Source organism: Neovison vison, chromosome 3 (assembly GCF_020171115.1).
Source record: "Neovison vison isolate M4711 chromosome 3, ASM_NN_V1, whole genome shotgun sequence".
Lineage (NCBI taxonomy): Eukaryota > Metazoa > Chordata > Mammalia > Carnivora > Mustelidae > Neogale > Neogale vison.
Window position 1 is genome coordinate 181,639,122 of NC_058093.1, and position 20,153 is coordinate 181,659,274.

At 35.7% G+C, this 20,153-nt stretch overlaps 1 protein-coding gene across 4 annotated transcripts in view; it reads left to right on the forward strand.

Moving 5' to 3' along the window:
- Positions 1–13,239, forward strand: part of ANKRD12 (ankyrin repeat domain 12) — a 124,302-nt gene extending 111,063 nt beyond the window's left edge. For all 4 annotated transcript variants that reach the window (XM_044243396.1, XM_044243400.1, XM_044243399.1 and 1 more), the window contains 4 exons: positions 4,671–4,769; positions 8,375–8,518; positions 11,258–11,353; positions 11,967–13,239. In XM_044243396.1, coding sequence (XP_044099331.1) covers positions 4,671–4,769; positions 8,375–8,518; positions 11,258–11,353; positions 11,967–12,152 — 525 coding nt within the window. In that variant the 3' untranslated portion in view covers positions 12,153–13,239. The remainder of the gene's footprint in view (positions 1–4,670; positions 4,770–8,374; positions 8,519–11,257; positions 11,354–11,966) is intronic.
- Positions 13,240–20,153: the final 6,914 nt, after the last annotated feature.

A 20,153-nucleotide genomic window follows, 5' to 3' on the forward strand; every position in this document is an offset into this window, starting at 1 on the left:
CTTGATCTCAGGGTTGTGAGTTCAAGTCCTGCATTGGTTTTAGAGATTTGCTTAAATAATAAAACTTAAAAAAAAAAAACTCAACAATAAAAAACTATTACCCTACTTAAGTATCTTAGCCGTGATTCGCTGTCTTCACATTACCTACAGCTTAAAATCTACATCTAGTCCTGTTGTAACCATTTATTTTATAATCTGATCCCAATCTACCCCTTCAGCTTCGTTTCCTCACAACTTCCAAACACACCCAATAATTCAGCCATATTTCACTCAACTCTTCAACAGAAATCTGTTGTTTGCTACTCTTAGTAGTTAGTGCTGTTCCTTCTGCCTGAAATACTGTTCCTGCCAGGCTTTTTTTTTCTATTCTCTTCCTTGCCTTTCTTCCAGCTGTGTTGTCACTTCTGTGCAAAATCTTGTCAAAGCAGAATTGTTTGTGTCTTCCTCATACTTTCACTATGATATCATAGTTAACTGCTCACATGTCTGCCTGTAATCTGATTAAGGGATAGAACACTATTTATCTCTTATAGAATGAGTCCCAAATTTATCTTTAGCTGTGAGTACACTATTGATTTCCCTAACTGTTTCTAGCTTCTTCTGAACATCACCTGAGTGTCCTGCAATAGCCATGTAATTATCAGGTCCAATACCAAACCAATTTATCCTATCTCAAAAGAGAGCACAGGTAGGCAGAGCGGCAGGGAGAGGGAGAAGCAGGCTCTCCACTTAGCAGGGAGCCCGATGTGGGACTTGATTCCAGGACCTTGGGATCATGACCTGAGCTAAAGGCAGTCGCTTAACCAACTGAGCCACTCAGGCGCCCCTTTTGTTTGTTTTTAATGAGATTTTTTTTTTTTTAAAGATTTTATTTATTTATTTGAGAGAGAGAGATCACAAGCAGGCAGAGAGGCAGGCAGAGAGAGAGAGGAGGAAGCAGGCTCCCTGCTGAGCAGAGAGCCCGATGCGGGACTCGATCCCAGGACCCTGAGATCATGACCCAAGCCGAAGGCAGTGGCTTAACCCACTGAGCCACCCAGGTGCCCCTGTTTTTAATGAGAATTATTAAAGAAACACACAGCACAGTATAGTAGAAAGAACAGTAGTTTCCAGTTTGTCTGGATTTTATTACAAACCAGCTGTGTGATCTTAAATTTCCTTCTCTGATCCTTAATTTTCACATCCATAAAACCATAATACCAACCCTACCTCAAAGCAGGTTGAAATAGTACAGGCTATAACCCATTACATTTTGTGCTCGCTTCAGCAGCACATATACTAAAAAAATGTTAAAACATTTTATAGATTTAAGAGGTTATCATTATTTTATCCCACTCAAAATAACCTTAAGGTTCATATTTATTAGAATTAATATGCAACCTTCCACCTTTTGTTCATAAAAGGCTGTGCTTTTGAGCTTACTGGACTGAAACTCATTTGTTCAATACTTTTTTTCTAAAAAGTAATGAAAAGCCAGAATAACAAAAATCACTTTTATACTACATTATTTTTAATAGGTTCCAGTATGATTTTTTCCATTTGTTTCCTCTGTCAGCTGTCATTTTATTGAATCGATCTCTCCACATTTGTGTGATCTATTTATAGAACCTGTTAGAAATGTAGTGAAACACCTCCAAAGTCAGCTTAAGTGTTTGTCATTCTAGCAAATATTTTTCTCATAATTTAGACAGAATGCTGCTGTTTTTCCAGAGAAAGTCAAAGGAAGAAAAATAATACTAAATAATACTATAGGTCAGGTTCCCAAAAGACAAATGAACTGGGGGAGAATAAAAAGAAAAGACTTGTCACATCCTGGTATCTACTGTGGTTATGAGTACCAGCACACAGATCCTACAGGGAGATTCTAAGAGTGGATGGCAGGAAGGAAGACCATCCAAGGGAATCTGTCAGGAGAGTTTATTTTCTGGAGACTCCTGGGAATAACAGATCCTAAAAGACAAAAGCTCCAAACATGATTTACGTAAAGATAGATGGGGAAACCAGAAAGGGGAGGTTTCCTCAAAGTCTCCATATATCTTGTTTTTGGTGGTTTTACCATTTCTCTGTACATGGATGCTGAAGGTTTCCAAATTTTTGTATTCTGCCCAAACCTCTCTTAGCTTCCTTTTTTGCTAAATAGACATAGCTCCACTTGAATGTCCATGAGCTCCGCAAACTTGACATGTTAGGCCTGAATTTAACCCAAAACCCTATTTCTCTTTTCTCCTGTCCCCTCTCGAGACCCTCCTGGATTATCTCATACCACCCATTTGGTCCTTGTGCTAAAGGACTCACAACTCCTCTGCAGCTACGCCTTCTCTTTTATCCTTAGTCACCATATTTTTGGACCCCTTCCCTTCCATTCCCTCCTCCTCATACCAGGGTCACAGTAATTTGCTTCCTTACTTTCTTGCCTGTAGTCTTACCCTCCTAATACCTATTCTGCAGACACAGCAGTGAACTGTAAGATCTTTCAGCGGTTTCCCACTGCATACAAAATTTACCTTAATGTGTTGTGCATAATATCTGTTCCACAGTGTGTAATTAAACACATGGGGATGATGGTGGGGAAGGTGGGGAGGGCTCATGGTCAGATACGTTTGGGAAATGGAACACCGTTAATCTAAAGATAATAGGTTTCTTTTGTCACTGTAGAACTTCTCAAAATGAGTAAGTTTAATTTGTTAATTAGATATCTAAGCAAGCGTATATGTACAGTTTTCCCAAACTTACTCATTCTTAGAACCATTTCCTGCAAGTCATGTTTATGGGCCCAGTGTTCTGTGGAACACACTTTAAGAAAACTAGTCTAAGTGTGCCTGGGTGGCTCAGTTGGTTAAGCATCTGCCTTCGGCTCAGCTCACGATCCCAAGGTCCTGGGTTCCAGCCCCACATTGGGCTCCTTGCTCAGCGGGGAGCCTGTTTCTCCCTCTGCCTGCTTGTGCACTCATTCTTGCTCGCTCTCTCTCCCTCTCTCTATTAAATAAATAAAAATCTAAAATTAAATTAAGCTAATCTTAAAAAAAAAGAAAGAAGGAAAGAAAAGCTGGTTTACAGAATTAGACTGCAACCTTTATTACTTTGCCCCTACTGATCTCCCCATCTTCATGCCCTACGATTCTTTCCCTCAAAGTTGATGTCTCCAGAACAACTTGTAGTTTTCCAGACACCATACTATCTCTTCGTTTTGTACACTTGATCACACTGCCCTCTCTTCTGGGAATTACCTTCCTTTCTTCTTTCTCTTCTTTTTTCCCCCACAACTGATTTCTCTCACCTTGTGATTCTGGCTCTTCCTTTAACATGTAGCCTCAGGTATTACCCTCTCCAAGAAGTTTTCTCTGATACCCCAGGCTCAAAGGAGTAGATACTCTTCCTCTGGGCTGCATAAAGGAAGCCTTTATGATTTTGGAAAACTTCAAGATAGTATCACTAAACTTCACTGTTACTCTTACTAAACTTAAAGATGTTTATAAGGCACAGAAATCAAACAATTTTATTACTGTAGTTAGAGGCCTGAAAAATAATCTGCCCCAGTAAGTTACTTGTCCTATAGAGTTTTCCGCATTGATTCAACTGAGTGAAATCATGTGATATTATTTAAACTTTTTTTAACTCCCCCATAATTCCTGTAAACTGTTTACTGATTATAAGTATAGAGTCCCAATCAGATCCAGGTTTGATGCTTTGCCTAAAGCTTTTCATATGTGGTGTATAATTCCTTTAGCCCCACATCAAGACATACATAGAATCTGCTTGTCCCACCTTCTGAAGAATCAGAAAAGTCAGCTATCAGAAAAGTCAAGCTGTTCTGTGGTTCCTGAACATACTGAGATACTTTACTTTTCCCTAAATGCTGACAGTAGTTAGAAGCTAGAGATGGGGGTGGGGGGAGGAATATAGATATTCCAAGGGACAGAGGGAGAATATTAGGGGATCACAGATGTCTCTATATTAACTCTGTAACAATGCATAGATGGCATCTGTTTCCTTAACCTCCAGCATATACCAGAATGCAGTCCACTGTAATAATCGATTTAGAGATGAACCAACCATAAGATTTTTGGTGTATGGAAAGACAAAATGGGTTATCACCTATAATAAAGTTTTAAAACTACAGATCTATTAGAGACTTTTAATAAGAGACTTATAAGAGACTTTATAAGAGACTTCATGTATGCTACACTAAGACTCAGACTGCTGTAACCTTTAGGACCGGACCGTTTGCTTGGTTTTTTCCCCCTGCTTTTGTGAACCCTCCCTCCCTGTTTATGAGTTGTCACTTACTGATGCTTTAAAATGTGTCTCTGTAAAAAGGAATTTCCTTAGTCCTTAGGCTTTTTAATTTGCTCTTTGAAATTTGCTGTGGCCTCAGAATTAAAACGTCTAAGTTTCTCGTTATGTTCTGTGCTTCAGACTGTTGAAGTTGAGAATAATCGGTTGTATAATTGTTACTGTATTATCTAATTCAGAGAACATCATAATTTGTTTTTTTTAACTGATCCAGTAAGAGGTTTAGCTGGTTCAGTCAGAAGAGATCTGACTCTTGATCTCGAGGTTGTAATTTTGAGCCCCATATTGTGTGTAGAGATTACTTAAATAAAACTTTGTTAAAAATTAGGAATAGCTCATTGTTGTATTTTTAACTAATGTATGTTTTTAAAAATTAGATTACACCACCACCTTCACTGTCAGATCCACTTAAAGAGCTTTTTCGGCAACAAGAAGTTGTAAGAATGAAACTACGTTTGCAACACAGTATTGAAAGGGTAAGAAGTGTTTAAATTTATGCAAAAAACTATTGTATTTTAACAGTAGATCATAATGACCTACATTATATTTTATGTGTATATGTATATATTTTATATACATACACACATATAACTGCCTTAGGGGATTTTCCTTATTTAGAACCATTTTGGGAAATGGTTTAATTTTGTTATCTTGTACCTGTGTAGTTAGGGAATTTTCAAGCCTATTTCAGGGTAGCTGTCCTTACATTACAGTTCATGTCGAGTGTATTTTTGATGTATAAAAATCTCTTAATAATTTCTTATTATCATTTGCTGAATTTGTGGAACTAAAGTGGTGAATTCCAAGTTAGATAGTTGGATTTCCAAGTTTTCTGCTTCAGTGCAGAATACTTAGAAAAGCTGTTCTTATTGGTCCTTAGATTTCTGCTTTCATACTAGTTTCTAGTGGTTAATCTTGGCATGGGATGATGTGAGAAAACCTATCTATTTATAGAAATCATAAAATTCATTTCACTTGGATTGACAAAAATGTAGCACCTTCTTAGTCTTTTGGGAGGGCCAGGGACTTCTGAAACTTGGTATGAACTGTGTTCCTTCTTTATAGAGGTATATATATACTCTTACAAAAACAAAAATATGCAGTTTCTTTGATTCTTACATAACTGATTTCCTAGGGCAGAGGTTTTTCACTTTTCTGTGCCATGAGACCTATGTAACAATCTGGTAAATATAAAACCTTTTCTCAAAATTATGTTTTTAAATTAATAAATTTATAGCATTGCAAAGAGAACAATAAATGAAAGAAGCACTGATACAGAACTTACAACATTGTGCATGACCTATGGCAATGAATATTTTGTTCTCAATAAGAAGTTAAGTCACATTATACACATCAGTAACTATTTCAACCATCAGGCATGTTTGAAGCCACCTGGTAACATATTTTCATCTGTTCACCTATGCAGGTAACAAAAGCCATGCTACCTTATAGGTAGTTAAGAATTCTTATTTGTACTGTGCAATTTTCAGAACTTTAGCAGATAGTAAAAATTACTCACATGCTTTCATATATTGACCAATAGACAATTTAAAATGCCTCACCAGTGTGACCAGCAAACAATGATACCATTTGGGTGCAATATCTCTAACACTTATAATATGAATTGAAAATATTTGTGATTTCTGTGGATGGCAAAGTTGCAGATGCTTTTGATATTTCTGTGGTTTGTGGCCTATATTCATAATTGAAAGAAATGCCAGTTGGAGGTTAGTAAAAAATAAAGAATTTTTTACATCCAGGTTCACAGATGACACTTTCCCCAGTCTATGTATGGGCTTCTTGGGAATGTTAGGACCCCAAGTCAAGAACCTGTTTTAGGGTCATTTTTCCCTTTGAAAGTGATGACAATACTTGAATACGCACTGAATGAACAAACACATCTTACAGCCCAGAGTTCCTGGCCCAGTTTCTTGAACTATGTCATGCCCCACTCTGCCTTCCAAGAACTAAGATGGGGAGTACTTTGGGGCATGCATAACCCATTCTCAGAAGACATTGTTTAAGAAGTGATGCTCTGGAAGTGCAAAGACATAACATTAAGAATAATGACCTAAAAAAAAAAAAGGAAAGATGACCAAAAGTGAAATATTTAGGCTGTCATTTAAGCAGTGTATCTCTTTTAGTTTTTTTAGGGTCTGACTTCATTTTTGGTTATTGCTCTTAATCTCTATACAATTATGGCCAATCTTTTAGAAAAACTTTTCTTCTTGTTATTTTTTTCTTAGCATCTCATCAACTTTTTGGATATATTATCACTTAAAGTCCCACCTTAAACTTGTACTTAATGAATCATAAGTGTTAGACTTACCTCTTCTCTTTTGAGTATCATTTGTTACATAAAATTTAAAAGAGATTAAATAGGACTGTGTTTCTTTGTGTTTTCACTAAATTATAAATACAGTAGAGCTCTATAGTAATACATATTTGGATATGGTGAGGCCTCCGTCCTCCAGTAGGGGAAGAATAAAGTTCTTGTCAAGTCAAGAGAGAATAGGGAATGTGGTGAAAAGAATACCAGCCACATCTTTAATTTTATCAGCTCAGTCTGCCAGACAGAACCAACAAAATGATGGACATCTTATAATGGAAGGATTCCTGAACTCAGGAATCCTTGAAATTCTAACCAGCCACAGGTCCTAGAGTTGCCCCCACCGATGTTTAAACCGAAGAAGACAGTAACCACCAGATGGCATAAGTCTGCAACCAGTATCACCATGGGCTGGGATTGTAGCTATACCCTAGGATTCCCATTCTGATAAATGCAGAGGATTTCCTGATGACTTCATTAACTTTATGATAGGGTGAGTCTGCATATTACATAACTGGAAGTATTGCACCCCAGTTAACACATTTTAAGACAGGATTGTACTGTGATTGTCAGAGGTTTAATATTAGCATCAAGGTACAGTGTTTGTTTCTGTGAAAATGTTCATTATAAAACGAGCTACCACCACAATGACACAGCACTTCACATCCATTAGAAAGGCTATAATAAAAGATAATAACAAGTGTTGGCAAGATTGTGAAAAAATTGGAACCCTCATACATTGCTGATGGAAATGTAAAATGCTACAACTGCTGTTAATGACTTGGCGGTTTCTCACCAGGTTAAACATAGAACTACGATATGACCTAGTACCTCCACTCCTAGTTATTTACCTAAAAGAAAAGGAGATTTGCATCCAAGCAAAAACTTGAGCGTTAATGTTCATAGTAGCCTTATTCGTGATAGCACAAAGCTAGGAACAACCCAAAAGACCATCAGCTGATGAATGAATGAAGAAAATATGGTGTGTTTATATAGTAGAATATTATTCAGCCATAAAAAGGGATGAAGTACTAACGCATGCTGTAACACAGATGAACTTGGAAAACACATGACATGAAAGAAGCCAGTTACAGAATACCACATGTTCCTTGAATCCATTCGTAAGAAAATGTCCAGAGTAGGTAAATCCATAGAAACAAAAAGTAGAGTAGTGGTTGCCAGCGGAAGAGGAGGTATAAGGGGCATGACTGGCGATAGATACAGAGTTTCTTTTTGGGGTGATGAAAATATTCTGAAATTAATGGTGATGGTTGAACATTTTGGTGAATATACTAAAAGCCACCATTGTACACTTGCAAAGATAATTTTTTTAAAAAGCCTGCCGCTTCTGGAAAGAACATTTATTTATACTTTTAGAACAATTTGCATTCTCAAATCTCTCAAATCTCTCAATCTCTGTGAAGAAAGAACTTGTCTGAGGGGCACCTGAGTGGCTCAGTCAGTTAAGCGTCTGCCTTTGGCTTAGGTCATGATATTGGGGTCCTGGGATCGAGCCCCACGTCAGGGTCCCTGCTTGGCCAGGAGTCTGCTTGTCCCTCTTCCCCTGCTCCTCCCCCTGCTTGTGCACATTCTCATTCTCCCTCTAATAAATAAATAAATAAAATCTTTAAGAAAAAAAAAAAACTTCTCTGAAATTCAGGTCCTTTAGTACATTTTAAGTAATTTTATTTGAAAAAACAGGTGATTGAAGAATTATGGTTTTTTTTTTATTATTATTCTTGGTTCAACTAGGAAAAACTCATTGTATCCAATGAACAGGAAGTTCTACGAGTTCATTACAGAGCTGCAAGAACATTGGCAAATCAAACACTGCCATTTAGCGCGTGCACTGTGTTACTGGACGCGGAAGTGTACAGTGTGCCTCTGGATGCTCAGGTAAAGTGCCACTGATACACTTAAAATAGTCCTAAATAAAGCTTGGGTGCTTTTGTAATCTGTTCCCACAGAAAAAACTTGAATCCAGCAATCAGTAAAACTCTAAAGAGAAAAACAGTTCTTGCAGAATAAAGTACTTCTATATCACTTGATCTTTTTTCTAAAATCCTCTAAACATCAGGCTCATGTTATAAAAGCTGATATTTATAAAACCAATATGTGTTTAGAATAGTGCCCTTTTACATAATTTGTAATTTGTTTCTAAACTGGGTGTTTGTACCTTCAGGCAACTGGAAAGCAGCTGTAAGCTGGAAGACACTATAGGCAGATTGAACCTCTAGATTGTGATGGTGCTAAAGTAGGGCCAGGTCTTGTTTTGGTCTTGGATATTTCTGGAATAAATAAATACAGTTGTGGAAAAAAAACTGTAGCTATGTCTTGAATAGAGTTTACTGACACATAGAAATTATACGAATTCAGAACCAGACATATCAGTTGTCAAAATATCTTGTGCCTCACAAACAAGAATGAAATTCATTGGTCATAGAATATAATGATTAAAATGAAGAGTAGGCATGGACAGTGAAGGATTATCACACAAAAGTATTAAGAAATGCTGTTTTAATTCAGACAGAATAGAAACACAAAGGATGTAGGGTATATTACAGAGAAAGTTACTTAGTTCTATCTGGGCTTTATTTTTCTCCTCTATAAGAAAAAAAAAGATTATGGACATTGAAGAGGGTATGTGCTATGGTGAGTACTATGAAGTGTGTAAACCTGGGCGATTCACAGACCTGTACCCTGGGGCAAATAATACATTATATTTGCAAATAATACATTATATTTTATGTTAATAAAAAATTAAAAAATTATTAAATAAAATCTAATTATAAATTAACTATGTCATTAAAATAAATTGGACATTAAAACTCATAAAAAATTTTTTAAAAAGATTAAACTAGAACAGTGGATTTTGTACTTTAAGTCACTGACTGTTTTATCCAAATGAAAGTATTCAGAGATATTTGAAAAGGCTATTAAGAATAATAATTGTGGGAGAAGGGGGGAGCCCGGGTGGTTCACAGTCTTTTGAGGATCTGACTCTTATTTCGGCTCAGGTCATGATCTCTCAGGGCCATGAAATCGAGCCTGTGTAGGGCTCCACACCAGGCATGGAGCCTGCTTAAGATTCTCTCTTCTCCCTCTCCCTTTACTCCTCACCTACCATTTGCATGCATTCTCTCTAAAATAATAATAATATAATTGGATCTTAAGAAAGAACTATTTGACTCTAAAGAAATACACATTGGAAAAGGCCACTGAGGGAATTTACATCATTCTCAGCTTTAAAGAATTTAAAGGGAAGAATGAATGGTTTTTAATAATTGAAATGAACAGTTTAACTCTGTTACTAAAGGCTGGACTAAATGAAATATCTTGAGATCTTTTAAAGTTTTGTGCAATTATAGAGTAATGAAATCAACGTTAGAACAATATAAATCAAGCTACAAAGAAAGTCTTTTGAAGATTTCTTGTTCACAGTGGTTAAGTAAACATATTTTTATTTTGTCTTCCTTCCAAAACTCACTGAAATGACAAAAGATGTAAAAATAAAAAGCAATCCATAGCAGAACTGGAAATTGAGATGGAAAGCCATTGGACCACAACATGATGACGTTTCTGATAAATAAGAATCTGTTGCCCCAGATAGGTTATAGGAGAACATCAAAAATAAGTGAGTTTCTCAGTAAACCCTTAGAAGGATCCCCAAATCAGAGACTAAAAGAAGATTAGGCCACGATTGGCCTAATAATTAAAGGACAGACGAACTTTATCCTTCTCTTGAGGAAAACTATGGAACTCTTACTCTTCCTTCTACTCTGGCTTTAGAGTAGATGGCCTCTCAATGAGTAGCGGGCTCCTATGAGAATAGCTGCCAAGGAATTAAAGGAAAGGAGAATAAATCTACCTTTCCTAGCTAAAGGCTTAGATCATCGTTAGCCTGCTTTCTCATCAGACCACTTCCTTTCAAAATAAGCTTGTAATATTAAAAAGACTCAATCATAAAATCTTAAATACTAAAAACATCTTACAGGGGACCAAGGAGGAAGTGGTAACAGCTAAAACTGGGAGCATCTACGTGATGGCCGGATGTCACTTGGATAGCACCGGTGGTAATAGTAATAGTAGTAACTACAGCAGATGTTTATTGGAGTGAGTGCTGCCTGTATGCCCAAGCATTGTGATGAGGACTTCAGAGACTTAATTCTCAAAACAAGATTAAAAGAGGTATTCAGCCCTCTTTACAGAGTAGAATATTGAGAAAGTATATAATTAGTTCAAGATTACATAATAAGACACAAAGCTGGCATTTGAGTGCAGCCGTCTTAATTCCAAAACTGGTATTCTTAAGAATTGATAAAGAATTTCTTTATGATCACTCCAAAATACTGTTCCTGGAAAAAATGTTGGTCTTAAAGTGCTGTAGCTCACCTTAACACTTTTTCTCCCTACATATGGTAAACATTATCATTAAAATTAAAATGAGAAATGAAATCAATTTTACTTTAATAAGAATGGCCTAGGCATAAAAAAATTACATTTTTATCTTTTTTCAAAATGTTTCCATCTTTCTTTTCATCATTCCATTATACCGTAGAGATATAATGGCATATAGGTTTTAAAGTTGGTTAGTAAATTGTATAGTATTCAACTACTTTTGATGTTCTCTTTCAGTCTGATGACAGTAAAACTTCTGTGAGGGATCGCTTTAATGCAAGACAATTCATGTCTTGGTTACAAGATGTGGATGATAAATTTGACAAATTAAAGGTATGTATATTTAAAAGTTCAGTTTAAATGGATGCTTCCCTCTTAAATGGAAAGTGTAGCTCTATTAGGAAAGGAGATAGCCATTAGTCATGCATTCTCATGCCAGCTACAGTTGGGAAGTAAAGGAAAATAAAGAGCACAAGTCCATTTTTCAAGACCAGTGTAGTATGAAAGTTGAAACTATCACAGAAGTAGCAGTTTCTGATGGGGATATTTATGCTTGCTGTCCAGTATCCAAGTCTAGTGATCGCTCTGACAATGAAAGAATGGGGGAGGGCAGTCAGAGAAAGAATATATACTACAAATAATTCATAAAGAAAATTATCTGGTTGGAGATTTTAAACCATTTCAAAAATCACTTCTTAGGTGTTCATGATTCTTTTGATAATTTGAAATCTCATTATTTGAAAGAGCAGTTTCAAATTAAAGTCTGTGAGGTCAGAGAGTGGTGAAGTTGCAGACCCAGAAATAGTTGGCATATGGATACAGACAGGATAAAGCAGAAATGGGTGTGTAATTTAAAAACTTAATCGCGAAAGAAGCTATGGGTGAGATTAATTTTTAAAGCAAACTTGACAGAAAAATCAATTAACTCTTCTTTTCCTCTCAATAGACCTGTCTTTTAATGAGACAGCAACATGAAGCTGCAGCTTTAAATGCCGTCCAGAGATTAGAATGGCAGCTCAAACTCCAGGAACTTGATCCTGCCACCTATAAATCTATCAGCATTTATGAAATCCAGGAGTTTTATGTTCCCCTTGTTGATGTTAATGATGACTTTGAATTAACTCCCATATAATAGCAGCCATTCCTTCTGGTGGTGTCGTCTTAAACTCATGTGGCTCAAGAGTATTAAACTGTGGAACACTGCCTTTTGAGAAAAATACTGATATTATGCCTTTACATTGTTAGTAAAGTTTGACTAAAGTTGGTTATGTATGTAGTAAACACTGTCATTTTATAAAGAATGAAAAGAGAATTATTTTGGATCCTAGATCCAAACAGTTTCTAACTGAAATCTATTATTTATATTGGTGAGAGGTAACTATTACATTGGAGCATGTTGGCAGACCGTGGTAGATATTTCAAAAGCTGAGAATCTGCTAACAGCACTGGAAGTTGTTAGTGCTCCTAAGTAACAAGATAACCACTAGTATTCAAATCTTTAAAGTTTTATTAAAATATATTGGTAAGCTAAAAGGTTCAATTCCTACCAAATAGTTTCTAATGTGAAAGAAAAACTTGGCACAAAATTTCTTCAGTTTATTTTATCTGTAAATTAATTGTACAGTTTTCTTTTCAAAAGTTTTAATATTGTCTTCCTTTTTAATAACTTATTTTATACATATTGTGCAGATGTAAATCTTGTAATTAATGGTCAAAATGTATACAAAGGGATTGGTAGTCAAAACATGTACAAAGAAATAATTGTAAAGCTGTTGTGTCTAATGTTCTATTGGACCAAAGTTGTCGTTTGTATGGAGTGTAGTAGTAATGTGTTCAAGTAGCAAAACTTTTAAATAAGGCCTGCATGTGTTTGAGTTAGCTTGTTTTCATCACCATAACTGTAAAGGTTGTGACTTAGTTGTACTGCATGCTTCCTACAGTTTAACTCTCTCCATAAGCAATGCCTAAAGTAGTGTAGGGTGTTTCATGCCAGTCTCCTGGGATAGTACTTATGACTCACTATGTTGGACACATTATTTAGAATTAGTCATGCAAAGAAACAGCTCTTTTTTCATCTCACACAGTAGAACCCATTCCCCCTCCCAAAATGCCTTTGAATGAAAATTCTGAAATTGTAAATGTCTATTTTAATACTCAAGTATGAAAGAATCTGTGAATATATGTAAATATGTTTAATAAATTTTATTGGTCATGTTAAATCATTGTAAAACTTTTTTACATTGCTTAAATATAATGTTTTAAGCTTAATAACCTTTGCACTTTTAAAATACAAACTGAGTACTCAAATCAAAAAAAGAGTTATTCAGTAGTCAAAAGTACAAGAAACAGGCATATTCTGATCAATCTCTTCAATATTTATGAAAAATTGATTAATATGTTATATTTTTTCCTTGTATCAAGATGCAAAACATATAATTTTCAGAATTTTATAATTAAAATAAGATTTGGTATGCTGTTTTTAATAAAATAATTAGCAATATACTTAGAAAAACACCAGTTTCTCCTATAACATGAAGTAGATTAAATATTCAGGAATATTTCAGGTCTGAAATCTGCTCAACTTATTAAACATTTTTGAAAGGAAAATTAGGTTATATGTAAAATTGAACATAAGTATATGAGATAAAATTTACAGAACTTTCCACAGTACTTTCTTGAATTATAAAATAATGCTGGATATTTTTTATTCTGATAGAGAAAAGTAAAAAGGATATATGAGGAATAAAGTGACTTAAAATCAGCAAGCAAGTTGGAAATCCCAGCTAATGGGAGAGAATGTAAAAACTGAAGTTTTTGAGTGCAAAGGTATATATTAAGCTTAGGGATTTTTGAATTTTTACGTCAATTTATATTTTAATTCATACTGTACTTGGCATGCGCAATAAAGCAGCACGTGTAAAAGATACACAGTGCAAGGACTTTATTATAAAGATTGGATGTAGTGTTCTTTAGAAATTTAGATGAGAGATTTGGGCCTTTTTTATTGGATACATGGGGCCAAGAAAGGCAGGGTAGGTTTTGAAGCACTGGTTTTGTTGAAGTTAAGTTTATTAAGGCTGGGAACATTAAAAGCTAATTTATAAAAGCAATACTTTTTAATATGGAAAAACTCAATGCAAATTTTGTTTATACTTTTGCCTAAAACTAAAAAACCAGATTATTGAGCATTGAAGTCATAGAAAACAAGAGGTGTAAATTTATACAGCATCTTGTTCTGAGGGTCCAACTGGAAAAGGAGGGGAAATCACTGTTTGGCCAAACAGAACAAGCTGCAGAAGAGAACAAGCAAGCAGGAATCTGGCATATTTTAGTTGTCCCAGCTTTTTACATACTAACCTAGCTCTCACCCTCTTCAGTGGTACCTCCAGTTGCTGGAGCCTTGATGCCATGCTTCTGCTTCTGCAGGTTTCCTTGTTAAGTGACTCAAAGCTGATCAGATAGCTTACACGAAAAGTTGAATGCCTTCTCGGTGTAATTTATACTTAAGTAGTTAGGAGGTTTATATTCTAAAGCTCTGAAATACTAGGAAAAAAACTTGGAATGGGGTATATACCTAAAAAGATTTAGGATTCTGAAAGAGAAATAAAGGATGGTTAGTTTAATCAGTGATTTTTTTTTTAACTATTCAAATATCATGAACAAGATATACTAAATTGTACCTAAGGATTTGTATTTCTTTAAATCTTGTTCTAAATCATATCTGTTTAATAAATGACTAGTTGATATTTGTGCATGTTATTTAATAAAGAGTTATATTTTTATAGAAAAAATAAGAGTGAAATGTGTGCTAAATGTTTTTTTACTTCCCACTCCCATGTGACTCTAAGCCAAACACCAGTGTTTACTGTGGGCAGTAGTAAAATTACAGAAATACTCATTTTGGGGCAACAGCCTCTGAAAAATAGCTCAACTCTCTTCAGTAATGAGATCTCAAAAATGAATTATAAATGTTAGACATGCTGCAAACTTCATAACCACAAAAATCTCAAGCAAATACCCCATGAGGCTCATGTGAACAGACTTAAGAGTTATATACTCATTCTAGAAATTGAGTGCAGTGCTAAATATGTATTTTTCTTAGTTATTCAGAAAGCTAGCAATATTTTTTATTCTATTTCTGGTTTCCTGGTACATAAATCCCCAAAATTTTATATAGAGGAAATTGACTTTAAAACTCATCAGATAGTCTTATCTTCTTAAATTTTTAAAGAGAGCATTTTCATGATTTTTCCGAAAATCCCTTTCAAACATTTAAGGCAAAAAGATGGATACAAGAGATACTAGTCTTTGGAAAAACTTTGTGGAGTTTAATGGATTAAATATCTTTTAATTCATCTTCTTGGTGGCTTTCTTGACACCATAGTCTCCATTGTACCTAAAATGGGGTTAGAAAGCCTCCACAGTAGCAGTTACCCAAAGTTTTAAATCCGTAGAACCAGAGTTCATAGAACAGATGGAGGCAAATAAAGTTTAAATAATTCCCTTAATCAATATGGTGAAAAAAGCATGTAGAATTATAACTATCAGCATAAAAACAGTGAAAAATAAATCTAGAATGACTTTTTCCAGTGACTAAATGTTAAATACTACACAATATCAGCAAATAATGTAAACTTTTTAGACATGTGCATATCTCCATAAGAGAAAGTAGCATATAAAAATTCCTAAAGATAAACATCTTTAGCTTGCATGGGGATTCAGTTTTATTAGGTGGGTTATTTACACAGAATTTAAGATTATTTATGAAACACATTTATTTAACTCTATTGATGACTTTTTAAAATGCGTTTTAAAAAAAAAAAGCTATACGCCGTATCAAAATATCTGAGTAGTCCAGATAAAAGGCTTTCAGGTAGCCACGTTTTCCCCACTTCTGAAGAAAATTCTGCTGTTAAACACAGAATGAAACAAGCTTTTGTGGCGTACCTGTGTGCCCATCACTCAGCTTAAGAGCTCATTAGGAGTACCTTCTCCATTTTTTTTAAACTGGTTTAAATCCAGTTTAAACAAAAAGAGCCAGCCCTAACAAATGTATATACTGTTAACCATTGCCTGAATTGTGATTATTTGCATCATCGAAGGAAGTTCCCTGTGCCCCTTTGCGGTTAGTACTCCCTACCCCAGAAGAGACCACTGTGATTCCCATCACTGTATGTTTCTTGTACCTGGTCTTGAGTTTCATATAAATGGAATCAAAAGAGTATATACTATTTTCTTGTGTCTGCCTTCTTTCTCTCAACATAAGGTTTTGAAATTCATCCATGTTGCATAGATCAGTAATATGTTCCATTTTATTAATGAGCAGTAGTGTATTGCACAAACTTGTTTATTCATTCTCTTGTTGGTAAACATTTGGATTGTTTCCAATTTGGGGACTATTGTGAATAAAACTTTGAATCTGCACATCTTTTTTTGTGGACATATTCTTTCACTCTTGGAATACCTACCTTGGAGTACTAGGTCATAGGATATCACTGTATGTTTAACTTTATTAGAAACTGACAGTTCTCCAAAGTGGTTGTACTATTTTATATCCCTCCCTGTGAGAGACCCATTGCTCTGAATCTTCATCGTTTGGTGGTGTCAGTCTTCAGTTTCAGTGATTTTGGTGGATGTGTAGTGGTACCTTGTGCCTCTTTAATTTGCATTTCCCTGATGACTGACGAGGTTGAACATTACTTTTTATATGCTTATTGGCCATTTGTACATATTTTGTGAAATGTCCTCAAATGTTTTGCTCATTTTTATTGGGCTGTCTTTATTGCTGATTTGTAGGATTTCTTTATATATTCTGTGTATAAGTCCTATGGTCAGATATGTTGTCCTGAGTGTTTTTACCTAGTCTGTGGCCCGCCTTTCCATTTTTTTCTTAATGAGTAGTTTCTGGAGTCATGAAAGTACTTTGAGAGCTTTTGTTTCTGTGTTATATCAGTTGATACTTACCAGAGTAGAAATTAAAACAATTAAAAACAATATTTAAGTGTATTACTAAACCTATTCATGCATACTTTTATGAAAAATATATTTCCAAAAAAAATTAGTAGGAAAAGTGTATTATTTTAAATTTTGCAAATTACATAATATTGGGCCTGAGAGCTAAAAATTTTATATCTGCTTCTGCACTCAATGCGTTGTATCTATTATTTGTTTGGTTTTGGTTTGGTTTGGTTTGTATGAAGAAAATATGGCTTCACACAATAGGAAAAGAGGGAGAATATGTTAATATTTTAAATATTTAATAGATTTTCAAACAAATGTGGGCATTGTTCTTTGATTCCACATCAAAACGCAAAAAATAGTTTCTTTTTGTTAAAGATTTTACTCATTTATGAGAGAGAGAGTTCAAACAGAGAGAGGGGCAGGGGGACAGTCTCCATGCTGAGCAGGGAGCCCAATGTGGCACTCTATCCCAGGACACTGAGATCATGACCTGAGCTGAAGTCAGACCCCTACCAGACTGAGCCACCCAGGTGCCCCAACAAATAGTTTCTAAAAGTTAGCTACCTTGTAGAATCTGAAACTATATAATCAACTTTTGCTAACTCTGTAACATTAAATCTATTTGTCTTTCACTTTGGCTCTTTTAACACTGAATGATTTTTAACATCATGTATTGATCCTTTAGAAAACGTTGGGTAACGGTGTTATATGTGTCTTCCAAATGTCGACAGAGCTCACTTTATAATACCAAAAATTCATACTTGTTATTATCACCACTGATTTCATCAAAAATGTCTTTTAAGGGGCGCCTGGGTGGCTCGGTGGGTTGAACTGCTGCCTTCGGCTCAGGTCATGATCTCGGGGTCCTGGGATCGAGTCCCACGTCGGGCTCTCTGCTCGGCGGGGAGCCTGCTTCCTCCTCTCTCTCTCTGCCTACTTGTGATCTCTCTCTGTCAAATAAAAAAATAAAATCTTAAAAAAAAAAATGTCTTTTAAGTAATCGGAAGCTGTGAAGCTCTAAGTGACAACTACAAGTTTTCCAAAATTCTAATCTTTACTTGAAAGGTCAGACGTTATGGCAACAAACACTGTCAGTTCTTTAAAGTGACAGGCTTTTGGGGCACCTGGGTGGCCTCAGTTAGCAGTGAAGCGTCTGCCTTTAGCTCAGGTCATGATCCCAGGGTCCAAGGATTGAGCCCCACACTGGGCTCTCTGTTCAATGGGGAGCCTGCTTCTCCCTCTCTCCCTGGTGCTCCCCCTGTTGTGCTCTCTCTGTCAAATAAAATCTTTTCTTAAAAAAATTAAATAAAGTGATACGCTTTTGACAAAGGTACCGTGTGATACATATATCAAATGATCTATATATCTCTCACATCATGATGATTTTAATAGCGAATGATTTACCATTTCATTAAACATTTATCATATAGACATTCCATAATCTATTTAACCAGTTTCCTCTTAGACACTTAGGTATTTTGCAAATTTTTTTATCCAAAAAAAAAAAAAAAAGTTCAGTGAACCTCTTAGTACTGAGATAAATTCTTGTGCTAAAACAATAATACATAAATTCTTGTGCCTGCTTTCCCTTACAGAGAAATGCTCCTTTTAGACCAAGGAGCAAATATCTTCCCAGATAGACTCCTCAACTAGCTTCATAGTTTCAGTCCAGCCCTATTATAACAAGTTGGAACTAAAAACTTCCCAGGTAGATGGAATGGATGACAAAGTAAGCTTCAGAAATCTAGGCTGGACTAATCACTTTAGAATGGGCTTATGAGTCTAATTTCATTCAGAATTCCACAGCCATTAGATTTTTCTCCATGGAAAACTAAGTATTTTGGATTATGCACAGGACTGTTCCAGCCAACAAGAAAGATCCACAGTAGCAAAATTTCCGAAATTCTCCACCATGAGACTTCTTCATTGTTGTGAAGATCAGGCAGGGTTCACATAGAGAACTCTGAACTCTGGTAAGAAGACTGCCTAGCAATCAGTCTGATAATCTAATATTACAAGATATATGATGCTAAGGATATGATTCTTCTCATTCTTAGGATTATTTTAGTTTTTTCTCAGGGACTGTACTCTCTATGCAGTCTTTCAAATATATAGCGTATTTCCAGTAGGTTATGATAAAGTCAACTCTCCTAATCTTGAAGCTCCTAATCGTGAGTAGAAATAATTACTGAAGCAAGTTACCCCTCTGTGTATTCATTCTGAACAATACTACGTGATGGCACCAATATTTTCCCCTGTTGATCTTGGGGAAACAGGCTATAATTTTTCATGGCAGCTTGTTAATGCTCTTTGTTTTTATTTTATTTTTTAAGATTTTATTTATTTGACAGAGAGAGAGGGAACACAAGCGAGGGAGTGGAAGAGGGAGAAGCAGACTTCCCACTGAGCAGGGAGTCTGATGCAGGGCTCAATCCCAGGACTCTGGGATCAAAACCTGAGCCGAAGGCAGGTGCTTAACGATTGAGGCACCCAGGCACCTCTTGGTAATGCTTTTTAATTCGAAAGTTCATTTGTATTATAGTTCAAAGCCTTCTCCCTATTAGTCACCTCTGTAGCAAAGTAATTACATTATAACATAATTTTCTTTAAACAGAGGCACAAAAATTTATTCTTCTTACATGCTAAAAACAATTCTTAAACGTTTTCCACTTCCACTGATGTTGAAGTAGCAGAACAATCCTATGACCTCACACGAGGCTGGGCATAGTTTGTGTTCCCATCAGCCAAGGAGGAAAGATCTAATACCCAGGGCATCAAACAGTACTCAGGAGGGCATTGCCTTTGTGAAGCCAAATAAGCCCCAAATCCCCTCTGGCCAATCCTAAAAATTAGCTTCAAAAACATCAAACCAAATCATGATGGTGGATCCATCAGTTAAGCATCTGCCTTGGGCTCAAGTCATGATCCCAAGGTCCTAGGATCGAGCCCCAAATCGGGCTCCCTGCTCCGTGGGGAGTCTGCTTCTTCCTATCCCTCTGCCTGCTGCTCCCCCTGCTTGTGCTCTTTCTCTGTCAAATAAATAAATAAATAAAATCTTAAAAAAAAAAAAAATCAAATCAGGGGATCCTGGCTGGTTCAGTTGGTAGGAGGGCATATGACTCTTGATCTCTGGGTTGTTTGAGGTTCACGTTGGGTGTAGATATTTCTTAAA